This window comes from Phytophthora cinnamomi (assembly GCF_018691715.1).
Source record: "Phytophthora cinnamomi strain GKB4 chromosome Unknown Contig23, whole genome shotgun sequence".
NCBI lineage: Eukaryota > Oomycota > Peronosporomycetes > Peronosporales > Peronosporaceae > Phytophthora > Phytophthora cinnamomi.
The window spans coordinates 95,508-116,174 of record NW_027150956.1 but is presented as its reverse complement, the minus strand read 5'-3'; the positions used below and the strand labels follow the sequence as shown (position 1 = coordinate 116,174).

The window sequence follows — 20,667 nt, the reverse complement described above, 5'->3', positions numbered from 1 at the left end:
GTCGGATGGAGGCGCATGCTAGACAGTATGTCTAGCGTGTAAGAGTTGCCGTGCCGTGCTAACACAGTGAACGGCCCGATGAAGCGCGGAGCAAGCAAGCTTGCTCCGAAATCCGAAACGGCATGTTTAGGCAGGTTTTGAGTAGCTAACAAAATCAATGAACTAACTTTGAATTCATTTGTGTTGCCTCTGCCCACATTGTCTGCGTTCAGCTTCTGTTGGTCAACAGAAGCTGCTATCGCATCTTGGACAAACCGAATCACGGCTTGTCTTTTGGTGATGAAATTGATTGCATCCGAGCTGAAGTCATTCAACTCGCTCTCCGCTAGAGGCCCGGCCTCTGCGTGGTTCTTCGCGGTGTCTGCGCCCTGCGCAGACCCGTGGTCTTTGTCCTTGTTGTTCGGGGAGTCTGCGCCCTATGCAGATTCATGTGGTTTGTCCATTGTTGCAGCTGACACTGTGCAAGTGTCAGCGGTTTTCTGCGGCTGCTGTATTGCAGTCGTAGATCCTCCCCCACTTAAAGTGGGAGCCATCACTCCGAGTAAACTCGGTAAACGTGGATGCCGCATGGCATTCACGTAGAACGGTGTATGCCCGGTCGAGGCGTGCACTGAGTTATTGATGGCAAACTCCGCCATCGATAAGCACTCGCTCCAGTATTGGAACGAGTGAGCGTAGCTCTTCAACATATCGACGAGTACGCGATTCACGCGCTCGCTTTAAGCCGTCCGTCTGCGGATGATCCGCAGTCGACATGGAAAGCTGGCTCCCAAGAAGTGTAAACACTTCTTGCCACAGGTGCGCTGTGAAGCGCGGGTCTCTGTCCGACACGATGTCGGTCGGCATGCCATGGTGTTTGAACACCATGTCGACGAACAAACGGGCCGTCTGCTTCGCGGTCACTTCTGCCGGCACCGCAGCAAGATGTACCATCTTGCTGAAGCGGTCGACGAAGACCACAACACCGGTATTCCCTCCGCTGTCCGGGGGAAGACCAAAGATGAAGTCCAAAGACATGGACTTCCAACACTCCGACGGAGTCGGTAGTGATTGTAAAAGAGCCTGCGCGAATGGCGCAGGCTTTACGCGTTGGCATACCTCGCAAGCACGGATGTACCTGCGCACCCACTTATACTGGTGGTGCCAGTAGAAGTCGCGCGTGAGAAGGACGTATGTTTTCTCACGTCCGAGATGTCCCGCAGTCGGGGCATCATGATATTCGTACATGATCCTGAGTCGCAGATCATGGTCATTCGACACGACAACGCGGTCCGCGTTGTCGTCGACCGCATTATAGAGGAGCAGTCCGTCGTGCACCCGATATCGGTGTGCACGCGCACGAAGGTGCTTGGGCAACTTCTGACGAGCCTTGCCAGAAGGTGCTGTGCCATTGGCCAGCAAGAGTTTCGCGTCCGCGTCGTGCGCGTATGCGACCTTCACATCGTCCAACAGAGACGATGTTGGTGTGCTCGTTCGCATGACGTCAATGGCATTGACGTCGGCAGCTTCTGCGTAGTCCGGTCGACGTGATAACGCGTCGGCCACTACATTCAACCTTCCGGGTTTGTATTCGACCCGGAAGTTTTACTCCGCAAACAATGAGAGCCATCTCGCCATTCTTTGTGATATGTGTGGTGACTTCACTGCAGTGCGCAGTGATGCATGGTCGGTGTAGACCACAAACCGTCTACTTCCAAGCAAATACACTCGAGACTTTGCGAGTGCGTATTTCATGGCAAGGGGTTCCTTGGCATGTACCGGATAGTTGCGCTCAGCTGGCTTCAGCTGACGCGATTGGTAGTAGACGACACGATCACGGCCCTCGTGATCGTGCTGCATCAACGCGCATCCGATCGCGAAGTCGGATGCGTCGCACACTACGTGTAGTGGGCGATCTTGGTCAGCCACTGCCAAGATCGGCGCCTCAGTCAAGCCCCGCTTGACAGCATCGAATGCCTTCTGGCAATCGGTTGTCCAACTCCACACAGCTTCCTTCTTAAGAAGCTGTGACAGCGGGCGGATCTTGCCCGCATAGTCCTCCACGTACTTGCACAAGTACGTGGCCAAGCCAAGGAACTGCCTCACTTCATTGACACTTGAAGGCGTTGGCCATTCATTGATCACTCTGACCTTTTCCGGGTCAGGGCGAACACCAATTTTCCCTACGAGACACCCGAGGACGGGTATCTCGCTCGTCCCGAAGATACACTTCTTCAGGTTCGCGTAGAGCTTATGCTTTCGCATAAGCTCAAGTAGCTTCCGGAGATGCACCCTGTGCATCTCTACGTCGGTCTTCCCGTCCACAGCTCGGCTGTGGATGAACACATCATCGAAGTAACTCGGTGCGAAGTCGCGCACCGAGCGCAACAAGTGCGTCACGCACCTGTTGAAGGCCGCAAGGGCGATCTTGAGCCCCTGAGGCATTACCGGCCACTCCCAGAGCATGCCGCTTGGCGTGCTCACTGCAGTGAGAGGGATATCGTTCTCACGCATTAGGATCTAATAGAATCCGTCTCGCAAGTCGAGAGCACTGTAAACGGTGCTCCCGGCCATCGAATCGATGATAACATCTTTTCGCGGTATCGGCGTCTGCGCCGGTACCGTCGCATCGTTCATCTTGTTGTATGCATGAACGATACGCTATCCGCCCGTGGCTTCTTGACACAGAACGTCGGAGCACTGTGCGGGGACTTTGATTCCCGCACTTGTCCTGCTTTGCGACGACTTTCAAAGAAGTCGTCGATTGCTTTTACTTGCTATCGCGGCAGTGGCCACTGCCGCGTGACACAGTACTTCGTGCACGGCACGAGATCAATCTCGTGCTGTATGCCCTTATCCTGCGGAAGCTCCGCAGGAATCTCTTCCGGGAGTACGTCTTTGTACTCCCTCAACAATTCGTAATAGGGACTCGGCTTCAGCGAGTCCCAACCTTGTTCCTCGAAGCGATCTCGCTTCGGCTTCGCACTGAGAGTGTCTTCACTCTCAGTGGAACTTTCCATGAAGAGCTGCCTCAGCTCTTCGCTCTCGCTCTTCGTTCTTTCGCTGTCCGAAAGAACGCAGACCGCTCGATGCGTCCATCGTGCAAGTCGCGCGTGAAGCGCTTCCAGCTCATGGCTGGAAGCGAAGTCAACTCCGACGCCGTCGTTGGAGGATTAGCGAGCTCCATTTCGCGATACAGGAATCCAGTATCGGTGCGCGTCAAGACGCTTAGCGTCTCGACGTCCGGCGTCACCGCCTCCGTCTGCTCAGCAGACTGTTCTCGTGGCGTCTCGGTCCCGGACCGAGACTTGCGCAGCGTTCTTCGCACGCGCCGTCTTCTTCTTGTGCGGCGCCCGGCTCCGCACAGTTGTTCGTCTGGTCCAGGCCCGGCCGTGGACAGTTGTTCGCCGGCGGACCTGTCTGCGGGCGCGCGATATCAAGCCCGGCTTGATCGCATGGCGCTTCGTCGTGCAGCCCGGCTGCACGAAGCGCACGTTCACGACGCGCTTTTCGGTCTTCACGATGGCACCTGTTGCCAGTCGCACCTCCAGAAGACTTCGAGGTACATTTACCTCCTCGAAGTCAAGTCGCAGCAGGCTTCGTAGTCGAACAAAGTTGTTCGACGCGCCTGAATCTACCAAAGCTCGTAGAGAGTCACTCGCTCTCTTCGAGTAAACCTTCAAGATGACTAGGTTCGGCCTGTCATCTTGTTTCTTGCAGTGAGAGCTGGTCTCACTGGGGGCTGCAGTCCTCAGTGTCGCGTGCCCGATGTCGGCACGCGCGACTGCATTACCAGTAGGGCGCCCCGCGCCTACTGGATGTTCGCGTTTTTTGTTGGTCCGCGGCGATGCCTAACATCGCCACGACGGCCACCTCCAGGGGGCATGGGAGCTGTGCACTCCCGTGCAAAGTGACCGATCCTTCCGCAACGGAAGCATCGCACGTTACCTCCCTGCTGCTGGTAACCAGCTGTTGTTGCGTTCGAGAGGTCCATTGGTTCTGGACCTCCCGTCCTCGCTACCGGGCGCGGTTGCGGCCTCGGTACGTTTGCATTGAGTTTAGCCTGCCGCAGGCTAAACTCTTCTTGCATGGCAAGGGTGATGGCAGCTTCGAGAGTACTCGGGTACTCTCGGAAGAGATAGGTCTTCACAGGCCCATCTCTAAGTCCCTACATGAACGTGGTGACCTTAGTCGCCTCGTCAATTGGATTGGTCACGATATTTGAGGCCAAGTATCGTGCGCGCTGCGCGTAAGCATGAACGTCATGCTTACCCTGCTGAAGGTCGAGGAACTCCGCCCTCGACCGGAACTCGTTTTGCGGGGGCTCAAACGCTTGTCTGAGCTCCTCTTTGAATACTTCGTACGTGCTGAAGCACGTAGGATCGGAGAGTCGGCGCCCGTACGCCCAACTCCTTGTGCGTCCGCCAAGGCAGGACATGGCGAACGCGGCCTTCGACAGCGGGTCGACGATGCGTCGAGCCGCTATGGCTGTGTCGAGCTCGACAAGCCACCCGAGGAGAGGCTCGCCCTCTCTTCCCACGTAATTGCTCACGCTCAACTTTAATGGTTGAGCACGCGGTGTCGTCCCCGACGACGCCGTCGCTGAGGAAGCAGCATCGCGCTGCTCCTTCATGATGAACCCCAGAGCAACACCATGTTGCTCTGTCAGCGATAGCGTGCGCAGCATCGTAGCTATCGCCGCCTCCCCGATGACTGTTGACAGTCGTTGGAGGGCATCCCCCTCTGGATCTGACAGGTGGGGGCAGTCCGCGCGTGCAACATGCGTTGCAGGCGTATTGGAGCCCTCCATGGGCACCTCCGTGCTCATGGGGTTCTCGGCTCCGCGTTCGTACGCCTCGTACGAACGTCAAGCAGTCGGTCGTTGGACGGACAAAGTGCTACCAGGTGTAGTGGGTCTAACTTGACTCACTACTTTAGCTTACACGTTGCGCTACGTGTATGAGGAAGCGTAGGTACTTAGTAATAACTTGAGTTACTTATACTTGAATACACAAGTATAATATAAAACAAATAAAGACTCCAAGTGACTTAGATTAGGTAAAATAAGAACTGTATTGTTTGTAAATTGATCTTCCTCCTAAATCTGCTAAAGCTGTTTATCATCTATGAAAGGGGTTGACAGCGGCTGGCTGTCAGAGCCCCGCCAATATGCACGTCTCTAATTGGTAGAAAGATCCTGCTTTCTACCAATAGGATATTTGGGTAGGTGTGGACCACTCATTGTGGTGGCCCACTTCAATGTATCCATTGGTGTGACTTACACCAAGGTGAGGAAGTATCTAAAACTTTTAACAGATATCCTATCTGTTAAATTCACAAGTGGCTTGTATCCACTTGTCGTGTAACCTCGTTACAAATACGGTACTCCTGCCGCTGCCGCAACCCATGAGTTCGATAAACACTGTGCTCGACGGGAAAATATACACGATATTTGGAGTATTGTAGCACAATCGATATTGCGAAATGGCACATTCTAATCCGTTATATTTGTAGCGGTGGAGTGAATCTGAAAAAACATACTTTGTCGAGCTGGAGTTATTTCTCTACGAGTGCGGTACTGTAAAACCTGTAATTGTGCCCCATCCCTTTAGAAGCCCCCCCCCCCCCCCCCCAAATGTGTTTGCTTTTTGTTGGTAAAAGTAAATAGTGACCCGGGTACTATTCCGTTACTCCACCCCCGCCCCACTTCCGGACGCAGCACATGCACCGCCTAGCCTCCTCATTGCCGAGACGCACCGCTCGTCGCAGCGCTGCTCTCAGCACCCGCGCCGAGTGGAAGCGCCAGGTGGAGGAGGGACCGAGTCTACACGACTTCCTCTCAAACAGTCGCCCCAAGGTCAATTCCAGTGGTGCACACGCGCAGCAGACCACTTCAAGCCGAGAAGAATCGTTGCAGCAGATCCGCCAGATCCTGGCAGAGATCCGAGAATCGGTACGACTGTGATAAACTCAGTGGGGGGCTCGGGAGGTAGACAAGGGTGGCATTGACACGGGACTAACTAGTTGGCGCTCGTGCATTGCAGGAGCGAAGGGAGACAGCGCCGGCGCAGCTGGTGGACCGATTCGGACGAGCTCACACGTATCTGCGGATTTCGCTGACCGAACGCTGCAACTTGAGGTGTCGGTACTGCATGCCAGAGGAGGGGGTGCCCTTGCAGCCCAATCAAGACCTGCTGACCACACCCGAGATCATCCGACTGGCAAAGCTCTTCGCTTCTTCGGGTGTGAAGAGGATTCGGCTCACAGGTGGCGAGCCGCTGCTTCGACGGGATTTGGTAGAGTTGGTGGCTCAGTTGCGAGCGATTCCGGGCATTGAGTCCGTGGGGGTCACGACGAACGGCATCACGCTGCAGAGAAAGCTGCTGGCTTTGCAGCGAGCTGGCGCGGATAGACTGAATATTAGTTTGGATACGTTGCAGCCAGAGAAGTTTGCTCATATCACGAGGCGGCAAGGCTTTACGCGGGTGATGAATTCCATTGTGGAGGCGCAAGCGCTAGGGTTTGCACCGCTCAAGATTAACTGTGTGGTGCAGCGGCATTTCAACCTGGACGAGATCGTGGGATTTGTGAAGTTCACTGAGAAACATGCAGTTGATGTGCGCTTTATCGAGTGGATGCCATTCGACAGCAACAGGTGGAATGACGAGACTTTTGTCCCGTTCAAGGAGATGATGGACCTTATCAAGGCCGTGTTCCCCACTGTGGAGAAGTTGCATGATGGCGCAAATGACACGTCTAAGGCCTTTCACGTGCCAGGGTTTAAAGGGCAATTTGGCTTCATCACATCCATGAGCGAGCATTTTTGCGGTTCGTGCAATCGACTTCGTCTGACTGCTGATGGAAATCTGAAGGTTTGCCTTTTTGGGAACACCGAAGTCAGTTTGCGGGATGCCATGCGTTACAATATTGCCGACAAGGACATCCTCGAAATTGTCGATGTAGCCGTGAAGCGCAAGAAATTTGCACTTGGCGGGCATGGGGACATGTACGGCCTCTCCAAAGCAAAGAACCGTCCAATGATTCTCATCGGAGGATAGAGAGGCATGTGTTGACTGGACAACGTCCGTGTGTTGAATTTGCGAGCTGGTTACGCTACGGATGATAACCGAAACCAATTGGCGAATCACTATAAGATCTGGTGCGGATACAAACACCTTTGTCGTGGCGATAACGTTGCAAGTCACTACTTTTACAATTTTCAAACGTGAAACTTCTGGTTTGAGGAAGCAAGGAACATCGCAATAATATGCATATCACTCGAATCATGCACCAATTCTCGGTGTATCAGTCGGAATGAAAGTTGTTTTCAGCCAAACAGTTTCATTTCATTCCCGACGTGTTGTTACGAAGGTTCATTGCCGTCAATGGTGCTGTTTTAAACCAGCTACGTCATATATTACGATAAGGAAAAATACCAGCGTTGTGCGGAGTGAGCACCTGCCTCTCCAGAAAGTTACCGTTTTCTCACGAGATCACCGATCAAATAATCGGGGGTAATGAGAGCGTTATCAAGCACCAAGCTCACATCTTGAAGGTTGCCGAGCACCCGTAGCAGAGGTGTCACCAAGTCCACGGCTGAGTCCAATCGTGACACCAGTCCGGTCGAGTCCCACAGAAAGCGGGTCGAGCATCGGCATTCAAGTCGCTGGCCGAGAAGGCGGGCGCACAACGGCAAATTGCCAGAATCAGCGTTAGCGCCGTCAGCGCGTGTCATCCCCAGTAGATGAGGAAACACGCACCTCAGCGTTGTCTCCGTGATTGTGATACTCAGAGAGGCTGACGTATTCAAGGCTCCAAATGGCTGTTCCTTCATCCACATCAAGTTCAGGTGAAGATTGCCGAAGTATGTCGAATAGCGTTGCCATTGCTCGCTTAGAGCATCAACCCCGAGAATCTCTCCGATCACCACAAGAGGGGACATTGACCTCCTCAGAAAGTTTTCTTGCTGCTGAAGGGTGGGCAATTGCGAGGTAATGGTTGAAGCCCTGGGCTCCACCTCGCTAATTGGCACGAGACAACCATAGCGGAACAGACGAAAGTACTCCGCGGCAAAACTCCACACGTTGCGTTTAGTGTGGATACCGTAGCAGACTGTGTAGCAGTGGGCACTCAAACTCTGCACTTCCTCACGAAGTCGCTGGACATTCTCTTCGAGATTGTACTCAAAATCGCGTTGTCTGGCACGATACCGGGCTTGGCTGCTCCGGCACTGCTCGCGTCGTCGTTCTGGATTCCGTCGAACTCGTTTCCGTTTGAGCTTCATCTCCTGAGGATTTGTAACTAGCGAATCCTTGAAAGGAGCAATTGTGGGGCTGAAAACGATGAGTTTTTCGGTAAGATGGGCTACCACTGGCACCTGGGTGTCAGCCAAATTCGACACGTCGCGTTTCCGGGTGAACAGTGACGCAAGGCGTCGGGGTGAAAACTGTTTGCTTTCCTTCATTGGTTGTTCTGTGAGTGCAATTACCGAGAATGGCGGCAAACGCTGTCTTGCAGAATCTCCATCTCCATGACGGAGACTTGAAATGCTGGTGCCAATCACTTGAGTGCCCTCGCTCCCTAGCATGCTTTGCTCTTGTTAAAACGCCAACTGCGGAGTGCTTGTTGCAGTGCGACTCGTGTCCTGGATTCAGAAGGTTTTGATTGCAGGATTGCGTGAGCCAATTCTGTTGACGAGAGGACCGCTACGCAGCGTAGCTTACGCCAGTACCTTCGACGATGGCCTATCAGGTGGAAAATATGAAGCCCTCCCTCCCTTCGCTCGTAGCATTGAAGTGTTCCAGGGCACTCGACTGCGCAACTTATCACGGTGCCGCTTCACCGACCCCATAGATTTTCCTACAGCACGATTCGTGACAGTGCGCAGGTGGTTAGCTGCCCACGAGTGTACCGTTCAGTACGGTTGACGGGCATCGTGGACACTTCATCATCAACGCGAACATAATGACGGTTTTCTTCCAAACGACGTTAGCATCGACACAGTAGATGAAAAACCGACAGGATTAGTCGCATTTCCAAGGACATGCGATCGCATTGGAAGAGTCCTCGCTATCGTGTCGCTACCAAGCGCAGCATGCTAAGTTATTGGAATTAAGAGCGCGTAATTCCACAGCCGCAACATTGCAACCAGCCCGAAGTTTCGGGCGCATGCGTTCGACGTGGGGCTTGTCGTGTCCATACTGTCAGGGAGAAAATAGTAGGAGTCCAGCGCATAGTAGCTCCTGATCCTGGCGCGAATTTGTCCGCTGTGGCCAACCTGTTGCTGCTGTCTTGCCTCTTGACAATCTTGGTCAGCACAAACACCGCCTTCTTGAACCTTGGCGGCGCCATCTTCGAACGCAAGCATCGTCATGAAACATTCTTGATCGAGTTAAAATGCAAGGCTCTTTCCCCGTTCCTGTTTCTTCGTGGCCGCCTCATCTTCGTCTTTCGCCTTTTTCAGGCTTGCGGCATCCTCTGAGTATGTCGAGTCCTTGGCAACAGCCCCGCTTGGGAGACTGCATCATGGGGATACAATCTGCTTATCAACAGCCCCCAGCTCACTGCAACATATCAACACATCACAGCACCACGTTCAGTACAGAGCTCCGACCTCCCAACACCACCGACCAACTGTCGGCAATTACCTCGGATACAGTCTCCTCGCCCTTAGCACCCCTGCCGACGCAACAGATCACAGCAAGTACGTGTCAGCACTTCTACATCCACCAACTCCTTCCTCTCGACACAGTACGTACTCGGCAGAAGGACTGCGGCCAGCGCTGCTCCCCTCTCTGTCTCACACAACAGTCACAATCAGTACTCTCCGCGCAAAGCCACTGACAAGACAAAGCCACCCACCGCTTGGGCGAAGGAGAAGCGCGACGCGGCGAGCCTCGAGGCGAAGCCGAGCCGCGCTTGTCCCCGGGACTGGCGCTGCGTCTGCACCAACAGCCACCATCACCACACATCAGTCACACGCCCAGCAGTCATCGAGACAGCGCTGGCCACCCACCTCGGCGAGCGAGAGCGCGACTTCGAGCGTCGGCGCGGCGAGCGTCTAGGCCTAGACAGAGAGAGAGACAGCAGTCAGTACACCGACACAGAGCGAGCTGCTCCTACGCTGCCAGCGCACGTACGAGCCGTCCGCCGGCAGGTTGAGGATGCGGCGCATCTCCTGCGGACTCTTGCGGTGTTGCTTGGCAAAGAGCACGGCGATCTCGCGGCCGCCGAGCTGCGTGCGGTCCATCTCGAACTTGATGTCGCGGCCCACGCGCGCGTCGGCGAACTCGATGAAGGCGAAGCCGCGCGGGCGGTTCGAGTTGTACTCCTTGGGGATGTACACGTCCAGGATGTCGCCCGCGCGGCGCGAGAAGGCGCGGCGCAGCTCGTCCTGCGTGGTCTCGGGCGACAGGTTGCGCACCAGCAGGCTGATGGGCTCGCGCCGCCCGCCGCGGTCGGCGGAGCGCGAGCGCGAGCGGCCGCGCCGGTCTCCGCGTCCGCGGCTGCGGTCTCTCCGACGGTCTCGCGATCGTGAGCGCGCGCGCCGGTCCCTGGAGCGCGAGCGCTTGGGTGGCGAGGCTCCACGGCCACCGCGACTGCCGCTACGGCTGCGCTGACGCGCGCGGCGTGGGCTGCGGCTGCGGCTGCGGCGCGGGGAGGCGGAGCGACGACCCATTGAGGCCGCGGAGGACGGAGGAGGAGGAAGCGGTTTTGAACTGCGTGGCTGGCGAGGCGCGAAAACTTGCGCTAGCGCATGACGCATGACGTAGTGCAGGTTTCTCTGCGCCAATGATGGCGGCCACTTCAAGTTGATGGACAGGGTATTAGTCGTTATGGTATGGATAGGTGATGTGTATGGGTCGGCTGCTGCATACTAGCGTACTTGGAGAGAGAGCTGGGATTATGAGCGCGGGCGCTGGCGCTGGATGGGCTCGGAGGAGCCGAGCTCGAGGCAGCGCTCGTACGCGGCCCAGATGGAGTCGGCGATCACGGCGCGGAAGCCGTTCTTCTCGGCGCGGTAGAGCCCGGCGGCCGTGGTGCCGCCCGGGCTCGTGATGTTGTTCCGCAGCTCCACTGGGTGCACGTCCTCCGACTGCATGTACAGTGCGGAGCCCAACATCGTCTGCTGCACTAGTTTCTGCGAAGCGGAGAGTCGTGCGGTTAGTCAACCGGTTTTCAATAGGGGGGAGATCTGTCGGGGATTCATTCGTACCGTGGCAACGGGTCGAGAGAAGCCCATGTGCACGCCCGTGTCGATCATCGCCTCCGCCACGAGGAAGAAGTAGGCTGCGCCACGAAGCCATAGTTAGTATTGTCAGATGCAATGCTGACAAACAAGCAAGACGGAGGGGTGACTTACCAGGGCCCGACCCGGACAGCGCCGTCGCCATGTCCAGCGCATTTTCATCATCAACAAACACCTGCGTCAAGCAGCACCAGTCAGATTCGACACTACACACGTGAGACAACGCCCGTCAGAGTTCCTTGTCGACCGCACCTCCACGCCGAAAGACCCGAGGATCTGCTTGGTCAGCTCGTGCTGCACGCTCGTGACCTCCGCCGACTGCGCCCAGACCGTCGTGCCCTCCCCGATCATGGCCGGCGTGTTGGGCATGGTGCGGATGATGTGGCTGTTCTGGCCCAGCATCTTCTGCAGCTGCTTGATGCTCTGCCCTGCCACGACCGAGATCACGAGCGCGTCCGGGTCCATGGCCGCCTTCACCGCTCGCAGCACCTGCTCAGCAGCCCAGCACAGTCAGAACTTAACAGTCAATCCACCTCAACTCCAGCAGCTGTGGCCACGTACGTCGTCGACCACCTGCGGCTTGACGGCCACGAGGATCACGTCCGCGTCCTTGACCGCCGAGCTATTGCGCGTGTGCGTCTCCACGTTGAGCTTGGCGTACTTGCCGCGCATGGCCGGGTTCGGGTCCGAGACCACGACCTTGGAGCTGGGGATCAGCCCCTCGGATAGCACGCCCGTGATGATGGCCTCGGCCATGTTGCCGCCGCCGATGACGGCCAGGCGGCTGAGCTCCAGCTCCGCCTGCTCGGCGGCCGCTGTGGCGCTGTGCTGCTGCTGCTTGCGCGACCTGGCGAACGGGCCCTTGCCGCTGGACGAGGCGGCGCGAGCCATCAGCAGCGGTGCGCGGTGGCGGACCACGGCCGGGCGGAGCTTGGACGCGAGCGACAGCATCGAAGGAGGGGGCGGACGCGTGCGCGACGAGCGGCGGAAGCGATAATGACGTTTCCAACGGTCGCGCAACCGCCTCCTCTGAGAATGAATATGTTCAAGATGGTAAAACCGCATTGAGGACATAACAAGATGACCTTCTATAACGCATGTTGACAGCGACGGCTAAGATCACGGCGTTCGTAACGGCATTTTTGGCTCGCGAGTAGCTCCGATAACATGCGCGGACAGGTACGCGGTATGGTACTCGCCGGGTGGCGCCGTGGCGGGGCCAGGGGCTGACGTTGCGGCGCGCTGCGTGCAGCTGGAGTTGACGCCGACCTACGCGGCGCAGCTGGACGGGAAGATCCTGGCCATGGCGCACGCCGTGGGCGACGTGGACGGCGACGGCGCCACGGAGCTGCTCTTCGGCTCGATCCTGGGCAAGGTCTCGGTCTTCAAGGTGCGGCGAGCAGTGCGCACTGTGCTGCTGATAGTGTAGATTCTGACGGGGAATTGCTGCAGATTGTGGGGGACCGCCTGGTGCAGTGGCGGTGCTGCGAGGTGAACGGATCCGTGACGTCCATTTGCCTCAATGACTCCTTCGTCGGCGACGTGAGTTGCGGCGGGGCTGATTGTTGTCGTGGAGGAGGAGGAGGAGGATCTGTGGTGCTGATGGTTATTGGGGTGCTGTGGGCTGAGGCAGACGCGGGTTATCGTGGCGACGGCGGAAGGGAAGTGCTCCGTGTTCCGCTCGGTGGAGGGCGCTGACGTGATGCAGCTGTGCTCCGAGTTTGTACGACGATGCTGTGTTGTGTGAGTGACGCAGTAGTGGACTGATGAGAGATTTTGTCTGCTGCGTTGCTTGGCAGAACGTCGCGCTCAATATCTGCGATGTCATTCACTTTGGGGGCGAGCTCATCGTTGCTACGCGCGACGGCCGGGTGTTTGCCTACAGGGCGAAACTTGAGCATGATGATCCTGATGAGGTGTGCATATCTGCCCCACGCGCTGAGATGGGAGCGACGTGAGCTCACCAAAATTATTTTATGTTGCTGCTCAGCTAGCAGAGTATTCGCAGGTCGCTCAGATGGAGGTCAATGGCGAGATCGAAACGCTGCTGGTGCTGCACTCCACCTTGTCGAACCCGGATGCTTCGCCCCAGCTCTTAGCTCGATGCTTCTCCGGTGAGGTATTTTGTGTTCGTGGACCTAGCGCAGAAGAAACCGATGACAAGCGAGAGATCACGCCCTGGAACGGCCCTCCTCATGACACCGACGGCATTACATTCGTGGTGGGCGATATCGAGCTGGGCGGTGAGCGAGGCATGGTTGCTCTTGTATCCATGAATGGCCTGGTGTCGCTGTTCTCATCGTCTGGAGAGCGGCAGTGGGATTTCCAGGTGTGTTAAGTGCTGATGTGGCTCTAGCGTGTGCTCAACTCGGCTTCTGGTTACAGTTGATTCTCTTTTGCTCAGTTACCGGAGGCAGTGGTGAATGCTGACAGGCTGGAGATGACAGCAGCGGGAGGAGATCGCCAAGATGCTGTACGTTAAAAGTGAAGATCATGTGCTCCTAGCTTACACGAGTAAGTTCTAACAGAATTTACCGTGGTCACAGATTGTGGTCTGTACTTGGAGTGGGCAGATTTACGCTATCCAAAGTGAGCGGAGACTTGTGCGCTTTCGGATGCTGCTGCCCGGTTGCTCCATGTTTTGCGGTAAGGTATTTTATTATGCACTTTTGATCGCCGTAGACTTTTGCTCAATTCATGTCTGATCTGCTTTCTCTGTAGTGGGCATCCGTGAGTCGTCGTCTACCCAGATCGACCCCACCATTGTCAGCATCAGCACTTCTGGCGCATTTTTTGTCTTCCGTGACGTGCAAGAAACGCTTATCCGCGGTCTGCGGGACTCCACACTGGTAAAATGCCGCCTTGGTACGCATTTCGTGCACATCCGCATCTAACTTTTGAGGTCTTCCGTTTGTTTATCATCAGGCTGATAAAGTGAGGGAAAGCGCAGTGTTTCCTAAGATGGACACCCCGGAAAAGCGCGAGTCGATCATGAAGAAACTCCGTGACGCGTTCCCTGAAGCAGTGGCGTCCACCGCAGCTACAACGCCGACAATGGAAGAGCTCATCAGTGCAATCCTTGCCGTTCCCGTGCAACCGTAATGTGGAATCAATGGGTATATATTGCATATTTTATCGCGCTCGCTAGTTCAGTTTGATCCGTGTGCCTACCAGTTCTGCAACTGGTAGGCGTGCTCGACGAGGCTAGTGACATTCTCAGGGCCCCGACGAAGCAGCTCTTGCGCGAAGTCGCCAACATAGTTGAGGTGGAAGCTGATGTCGGACGAGTTGGTCGAGTTGAGCTTCCACGATGCGTCGAAGGCCCGGAACGAGATGCAGTAGAGCTCGAAGAAGGCCATCGGGTCCTCAAACAGTCTCCAGAACGGCCGTTCCGACCCCAGACAGCCTCCATCTCTCAGCTGCAGCAAGTCTGACAGCACGTACGCGATCTGCGACCCCACCATCGCGTACGAGTACGCCTCCGGTCCGCTCTGGTCGTTCAGGATCGGCAACGCCACCGTGCGGTGCACCTCGTGGAAAAACACGAGGCACTGCAACGGCAGCAAGAACTGCATCTCCCTCATGGGGTCTCCGTGGCGGAAGCCGAGTCGATTCCACTCCGCACTGGTCAGGGCGAAGGGCTGCGTGTCGAAGCACGAGGACCAGAGCCGCTGCAGCATGTCGACATGCTCGGGGTTTCCAGGGTGCAGCGGGGCCTTCATAGCTCCGATGAGCTTGGCCAGCTGCGCCAAGGCCGCGGCCGTCGGCGGGGCATTGCCGGAGGCTCCCCCCACGCCGGCCGCGGCGGCCGTGACCTTCTCCCACATCTGCGCCGAGTGCTTCTGCAGCGTCTGGGCCATGGCCGAGCCCTTCATCTTGGAGGCCAGCGCCTTCTTGACCCCGAAGAGCACGCTGCCCACGTCCTGCTGCGGTGGGTGCTGCGGCTGCGGCATGGGGTAGCCCTGCTCCAGCTGCGGCTTGCTCTGCCAGTGGAAGAAGGCGCCGAACTGGCGGTCCTCCGGCACGTCCACGAGCTCCTCCTGCACGGGCGGCGGGGGCGTCGGCGCGTCGTGGGCGGCCTCCAGCTGCAGCACCTTGACGCGGATCTCCCCGTTGCTGGCCACGGGCAGCGCGCGGCCCTCGTCCGTCAGGTCCCTCCAGCAGTAGCCGCCGCCGCCGCTGCTGTCGACCTGCAGGCGGAAGTGGAAGGCGCCCTCGAACGGGAACTTGCGGCGCAGCTCGCCCAGCGTGGGGCGCGCGGACAGCAGCAGCGACGACGCGAACTCCTCCAGCCGCGCGTCGTCCGCCTCCAGCAGCATCTGCTGGAAGAAGTAGCGGCACAGCACGCCGCACTCGCGCGGAGCCATGGCCGACGTCCGATAATGCGCCAAGACCGGCGGGAAGCACCCTGCGATTGGCTAAATTTAGACATGGCTACATCACAAATGATTGGCCGGCGACATCACATGTGATTGGTCGAAACTGCCACTTAGCGTTTCATCAGCCTGGAAGCAACAAGGACGAGCGAGTGCGCACTCGCCGCGGACGCTGCTGGAGGCGCATGGAGGAGGACGAGTGGGACGACGCGCTGCTGTCCGAGATCGCGGCGCTGGAGACGCGCCACCTGCAGAGCCACAGCCGCCAGGGCGCGCCAGCAGCAGCAAGCGCCGCCGCCTGGAGCTGCCGCTCGTGCACGCTGCAGAACGAGGCGGCCAGAGCCGCGTGTCAGGTGTGTGGCACGCCGCGCGGCCAGACGTACCAGGCCCGGACGTCGCCGTCCAGAGTCTCCACCTCTTTAGCTTCCTCCACCGCAGCCAGGAAGACCGTGCAGGCCAGACTCTCGTTCGACGGGACGGCGGCGCCTGTCGCCGTGCCGCCCTCGCAGCAGAGACAGCAGCAACAGGCGCAGATACAGGATGAGGTGGGGCGCTCCGAGCCGTCGCCGTTCGCTGCTAGAGAGCAGCCGGTGCGGAGCTCGCAGCAGACGACGCTGACGTCTGCGGCCACCGGGTCGGGGCTCGTGCTGACCTCGCGGCGGTCGGGAGGAGCCACTGGGACGGCCGCTGCTGCTGCTATGAGAATGGCTTCAGTGTCGCCCGTCCAGATGCCGAGACACGCGGCGGGGGAAGACGCGCAGGCCAAGACGAGATACGTGGACGTCGTGGCGAGGTCGAACCTTCCCCAAATCGACTACGAGGCGGCGCAGCACTTCGTGTACCCGACCAACTACTCTGTCCGAGACTACCAGCTGACGATCGCGGAGAAGGCGCTGTACCACAACACGCTCGTGTCGCTGCCCACGGGGCTGGGGAAGACGCTGGTGGCCGCTGTGGTCATGTACAACTTCTACAGGTGGTTCCCCACGGGGAAAATCGTGTTCATGGCGCCGACCAAGCCGCTGGTGGCTCAGCAAATCAAAGCTTGCCACGAGATCATGGGCATCCCGTTGTCGGACACGGCGGAGTTGCAAGGCAACGTGCCTCCGACGATGCGCCGTGTGCTGTGGAACTCTAGGCGTGTTTTCTTCTGCACCCCGCAGAGCTTGCAGAACGACCTTCGACGAGGGGTCTGTGCTGCGGAGAAGTTTGTGTGCATTGTGGTGGATGAAGCCCATCGGGCTACGGGCAACTATGCGTACTGTTGCGTGGTGCAGGAGATCGAGGCAAAGACGCCCTTTTTCCGGATCCTGGCACTGTCTGCTACCCCTGGTGCCAAGTTCGATGTTATCCAAGATGTGGTGACTAATTTACGAATTTCGCACATTGAAAGCCGGTCTGCTGATGATCCTGATGTGAAGAAATACACGCACGCGCGCCAGGAGGAGGTGATTGTGTGCCGTCTCGGTGCTCAGATCGTGGAGGTTAAGACGTTATTCTTGAAGTGCTTCACGCCGATCATTCAGCGACTGCTACGAGGAAACATCATCCCATTCGGCGATCCTGAGAGACTGTCCAGCTGGCATGTACTACAAGCGCGAGAGAAGTTTCGTAAGAGTCCCAACTATGCATCGAATCGCAGTGCTGAAAGTGACTTGGCGCTTTTGGTAAGTTTGTTGCATGCCAAAAGCCTCTTGACAGGCCATGGACTTAGCAGCTTCCGCGACCAGATTTTGAATTGGGCGGAAGAGCGAAAGAAGGGCAAGATGTCGTGGTCCAAGAGGGAGATGCTGCAGTCAGCAGAGTTTCAGTCGCTGGAGATGAGTCTGGGGGTGACTGAGGGTGCCAGCAGCAGTTCTACCAATACTGCGAGCCACCCGAAACTAGTTAAACTTCGTGAGGTGCTTCTGGAGCATTTTCAGCGTCATGCAGCAGCTGAATCTAGCACACGAGCGATCGTATTCACGCAGTATCGAGCAAGTGTGTCAGAAATTGTAGCGCTACTGCGCCCGCTGGCCCCGCTCCTGAGTGTGCAGCCATTTATTGGTCAAGGCTCGTCGGGCAAGGCCAAAGAAAACAAAGGTCAGACCCAAAAAGTACAGCAGGAAATCGTGCGCAGGTTTCGGTTGGGCGAGTTCAACGTTTTGGTGGCAACATGCATCGCAGAAGAGGGTTTGGACATTGGTGAGGTTGATCTTATCGTTTCATTTGATGCACTAACGTCGCCGGTACGGATGATCCAGCGAATGGGTAGAACTGGTCGTAAACGTGTGGGCAGGGTAATCATTCTAGTAACGGAAGGCGATGAGCAGAAGAAATTGGCACGCAGCGCGTCAGCTGCAAAGAGTGTGAGTCGCGCATTGACGACGTACAAGAGCAAGTTCACGTATTCCAAGTGCCCTCGTATGTTACCAGCTACTATTTGCCCAGCATTGAAAGAATTGGCGATGAATATCCCCACTTTTCACGCATCTCAAGTAGGTGGTAAAATGGCATCAGCCCAAGTTGACCCTGATCTCTGGCAGCTGAGCGACGCGGAACGAGCTGTAGCTCTGATGAAATACTTCCCGCCAAACTTCGCTATAAGCTCAAGAAAGAGGCTGTTTCCGGTGGTAGCCAACCGAATGCATTTATTACGGCGCCAGCCACGGTATCTTGGACGGAAAGGTGTGAGCTCTCGGGTGGGCTACTCTGCTCGTTCGATAATTCTTCGGAGTATTGTGCGAAAGATTAATGGTGTGGAAGAAATTATGGAGTCAGACTCGGACGACGATGATAAAGGTGATAATGCAGGAAGCAAGACCGTAACTGCGGATTCTAGCAACACCGCGCGGTTTAACTCTACACAGGAGCCGACGAAGCGCTTACGCAGATCGAGCGTTGCTACGAATGACGCGGATACCGACAGTGACCTTGGCTCTCCATGGCGACAATCAAATATGCTCGACAATGCTGATGGTGAAGGCAAACATGACGAGTCGTTTGGGGCAATGGACGAGTCAGTGAACAGTATTGACATGCACTTCAGCCCGCAGTTTATTGATTCTGCAACTCAGTTTATTCCTGTTGTCGAGGAGAGTGGGCAGTCCAAGGAAAATACTAAACGGCAGCAAGATGGCGAAGCTCTGACACCGACAGCAAAGAAACAGAAGGTCGATCCCAGTAAAGAAGACTTGGCACAAGCGCCATGGTCATCAAATGGGGTGGCCTTTACAAGTAGAGTTGTTGCAGATACAGGGAGGGCACAGCCAGCGAACGACGTGCCAAACGTGCTGGGTGGCCAGGATGTCCCAGAGCACCCTGAAGCTGAGGAAACTCAACAAATGTCGGCGACATTATCCTTAACTCTAACGTCTGATTCCCCACGACCAGCTTCTCGCGCAGCCGAGAATGCATCCCATGAACTGTCAGGTGACGTGTGTGATAGCACAGAGGCGACACAGCAGCTTTCAGTTGCCCCTCGTCCGCGTAGCACGCGACAATTGCAATTCGATGAGAATGATGTTCACGAACACGAAACAAATCAAACGCAAAGCACCGAGCACCTGCAGCGTGAACCCCCAGCCTCGAAAACAGAGCAGACTTCGGAAAAGAATTCGACCACGCCAGTGGAAGATGGCGACACACCAGCGTTTTCGTTCGCATTACTTCCTCCTCAAATAAGCAGTACGGGCGTCGGAAACGAATCAAAGAGTGGATCAGAAGATGATGATCAGGATGAGGAAGAACCTTCTGCATTTTCGTTTGCGTTGCTTCCTCCTCTTTGTACGACAAATGGCACCACTCAAAGCAAACCCTCGCAAGAACTGGCAATTGCGGTTCCGCAAGAGGTCGAGCTCCAACCAGTCGAAGACGCTACTGATGGTGATGAAGTGGACGAAACAAATGAAACAAAACCTGCAATTAAGGAGGATGTCGCTGAAAGCTTTAACCAAGATTTGATCGTCGTCGATCTTACTGAGGAGGAGGATTGCTGTGCTATTGTGAAGGAGAAGGTAAAGTCAGAAAATGTCCCTGAGTCAACAACTGCCGAGGAAGCAGGCGTCACCTCGCAGCGGGCAACTCAGAAAAATACTCAACCAGAACAAGAGGAAGAAGAATGCTGCTCCGTTTGCCTGGCGAATGAATCGTATGACGATGATCCGATAGTTTTTTGTGACGGATGCAATGTTGCGGTGCATCAATTTTGCTACGGGATCCGAGTTGTGCCTAGCGACAAGTGGTTTTGCGACATGTGCACGGAAGGTCGGGCTGGTGGTAAGAATGCGAGCAAAAGTCAATCGCGTTGCGACTTATGTCCGCACCATGGAGGTGCGTTCAAACGGACCGAGTGTGGAAAGTGGGTGCACGTTCAGTGCTTCTTATGGATCCCTGAGTTTCGAGTGGACCAGGGAGAAGATGATATGCTTGTCTTTGGTGCGTTGAGCAACTTGGATCCAGACCGTGCAACATTAGACTGCTCATTGTGCCACTCGAAAAAGGGGAAAGGAATTATTCAATGTGCACACAAGCGGTGTTTAACTGCTTTTCATGTCAGCTGCGCTGCGTACGCGCACTACCGAATGGATCAATTGGACCCTCCTGACGAAGAGGACGTTGGATCTGGTACTCTGTTCCTAGCGTACTGTCCACTGCATCGTAAGTCGACAGCACCACTTAATATTTCGGAGTACCATAAGACTCCCCCGGCAGCCAAAGCTCGGTCACCAAAGCCTCCACTCCCGACTTCGGCTACGAGAATGACTTCTCCTAGCAATCTGTTGGCTTCGCCTTCGTCTGCAGAGGTGAAGAACAAGTATAAGACTTTTCGGCGACTGAAGCGGAAGTACGATGCGTCTCAATCGCAAATGTTCACACAACCAGGAAGCAAGGTATCCCCAGCTTCGACTTCACCGTGGCAAAAACGCATCCGGCGGTCAAAGCGACGCCGACAAACTTCTCGAGCTCTAGCGGCTGCGTACATTGATGACACCGCAGATGTTCGAGGTGGAGCAAACGATGACGATGACGATGAAGATGACTATGGAGATGACTACAGAGATGCGGCGGACGACTCGTTCATCA

General features: G+C 56.2%; 6 protein-coding genes across 6 annotated transcripts; 3 read left to right on the top strand and 3 right to left on the bottom strand.

The window, feature by feature from the left end:
* Positions 1-5,701: 5,701 nt before the first annotated feature.
* Positions 5,702-7,037, top strand: IUM83_04918 (Molybdenum cofactor biosynthesis protein A; the record flags this gene model as incomplete). Its single annotated transcript, XM_067929022.1, has 2 exons — positions 5,702-5,932; positions 6,024-7,037. The coding sequence occupies 2 exons, from the start codon at positions 5,702-5,704 to the stop codon at positions 7,035-7,037; spliced, it is 1,245 nt and encodes a 414-aa protein (XP_067794747.1).
* A 2,523-nt stretch (positions 7,038-9,560) lies between these two features.
* On the bottom strand, positions 9,561-10,657 carry IUM83_04917 (pyrroline-5-carboxylate reductase; the record flags this gene model as incomplete). The annotated part of the gene is made up of 5 exons (XM_067929021.1): positions 9,561-9,657; positions 9,738-9,773; positions 9,841-9,921; positions 9,995-10,045; positions 10,119-10,657. 5 exons carry the CDS (start codon positions 10,655-10,657, stop codon positions 9,561-9,563), a joined length of 804 nt encoding a protein of 267 aa, XP_067794865.1.
* A 225-nt stretch (positions 10,658-10,882) lies between these two features.
* Positions 10,883-12,178, bottom strand: IUM83_04916 (pyrroline-5-carboxylate reductase; the record flags this gene model as incomplete). The annotated part of the gene is made up of 5 exons (XM_067929020.1): positions 10,883-11,119; positions 11,195-11,268; positions 11,342-11,402; positions 11,480-11,716; positions 11,789-12,178. The coding sequence occupies 5 exons, from the start codon at positions 12,176-12,178 to the stop codon at positions 10,883-10,885; spliced, it is 999 nt and encodes a 332-aa protein (XP_067794864.1).
* Positions 12,179-12,394: 216 nt separating this feature from the next.
* IUM83_04915 (uncharacterized protein) lies at positions 12,395-14,329 on the top strand (the record flags this gene model as incomplete). Its single annotated transcript, XM_067929019.1, has 10 exons — positions 12,395-12,406; positions 12,480-12,617; positions 12,680-12,769; positions 12,861-12,950; positions 13,027-13,143; positions 13,218-13,556; positions 13,632-13,700; positions 13,774-13,873; positions 13,949-14,076; positions 14,153-14,329. 10 exons carry the CDS (start codon positions 12,395-12,397, stop codon positions 14,327-14,329), a joined length of 1,260 nt encoding a protein of 419 aa, XP_067794863.1.
* Positions 14,330-14,394: 65 nt separating this feature from the next.
* On the bottom strand, positions 14,395-15,594 carry IUM83_04914 (elmo ced-12 family protein; the record flags this gene model as incomplete). The annotated part of the gene is made up of 1 exon (XM_067929018.1): positions 14,395-15,594. The coding sequence occupies one exon, from the start codon at positions 15,592-15,594 to the stop codon at positions 14,395-14,397; it is 1,200 nt and encodes a 399-aa protein (XP_067794749.1).
* A 194-nt stretch (positions 15,595-15,788) lies between these two features.
* On the top strand, positions 15,789-17,857 carry IUM83_04913 (DEAD/DEAH box RNA helicase; the record flags this gene model as incomplete). The annotated part of the gene is made up of 3 exons (XM_067929017.1): positions 15,789-17,214; positions 17,305-17,787; positions 17,847-17,857. 3 exons carry the CDS (start codon positions 15,789-15,791, stop codon positions 17,855-17,857), a joined length of 1,920 nt encoding a protein of 639 aa, XP_067794866.1.
* Positions 17,858-20,667: the final 2,810 nt, after the last annotated feature.